The following is a 679-nucleotide window of genomic DNA, read 5'->3' on the forward strand; positions in this document are numbered from 1 at the left end:
AACTTTCCAAATAAACCCTTACCATCATCCCTGACAGCTCGCCTCGGCTTCCGCGTCGTTTTCTTCTTGGGCACAGAGACGGCTTTGAGGTAGTCTCTCGTTGGTGAATCAATCTCCGCACCGGAAGGACACGAATCTCGATGTGGAACTTCTTCATCATTTTTGTCATCCTGAATATGGATTAAGAGCCACATTATCTTTAATTACTTAAACCCACTTTATATTTCCCCAATATGATGATAAGGACTATAGAAATGTTAAGTGTCTCTTTCTTATTAAACATTAACATTCCCAAACTGTATATCAATAACCTCTCATGCCTCATGTCTAGTCTAATTGATATGTATCTCGTAAACAACTAAATATATCAATAATTATCAACAATTGGTACTTCATACATAGAACCCCCTGTTTATCCTAGGACTGGATAAATAACATAATTCAAAAGGTAGACACAAAATAGCTAATATCTTCTTAGTTCATTACTCAGCCCAGTTTTTCCACGTTCAGTTAAAAAAGCACATATGTCCTTAAGCGTTACATCATAGCTGGTAAAAATCCAAAATTCAGATCTCTGCTGGACTGTACCACCTGTATGTTATATCTATATGTATGTAAACTGAGCAAAAAGATTGATCATGTAGAGCTGAATACCTCTTCTCTCTTTCATAATCGCAGC

At 36.7% G+C, this 679-nt stretch overlaps 1 protein-coding gene across 1 annotated transcript in view; it reads right to left on the reverse strand.

The window, feature by feature from the left end:
- The window catches only part of LOC119588119 (jouberin-like), a 10597-nt gene that overhangs the window by 6724 nt on the left and 3194 nt on the right, over positions 1-679 (reverse strand). The window contains exon 4 of the mRNA XM_037936827.1: positions 23-170. Coding sequence (XP_037792755.1) covers positions 23-170 — 148 coding nt within the window. The remainder of the gene's footprint in view (positions 1-22; positions 171-679) is intronic.

The sequence above is a fragment of the Penaeus monodon genome, chromosome 23, assembly GCF_015228065.2.
Source record: "Penaeus monodon isolate SGIC_2016 chromosome 23, NSTDA_Pmon_1, whole genome shotgun sequence".
Classification (NCBI taxonomy): domain Eukaryota; kingdom Metazoa; phylum Arthropoda; class Malacostraca; order Decapoda; family Penaeidae; genus Penaeus; species Penaeus monodon.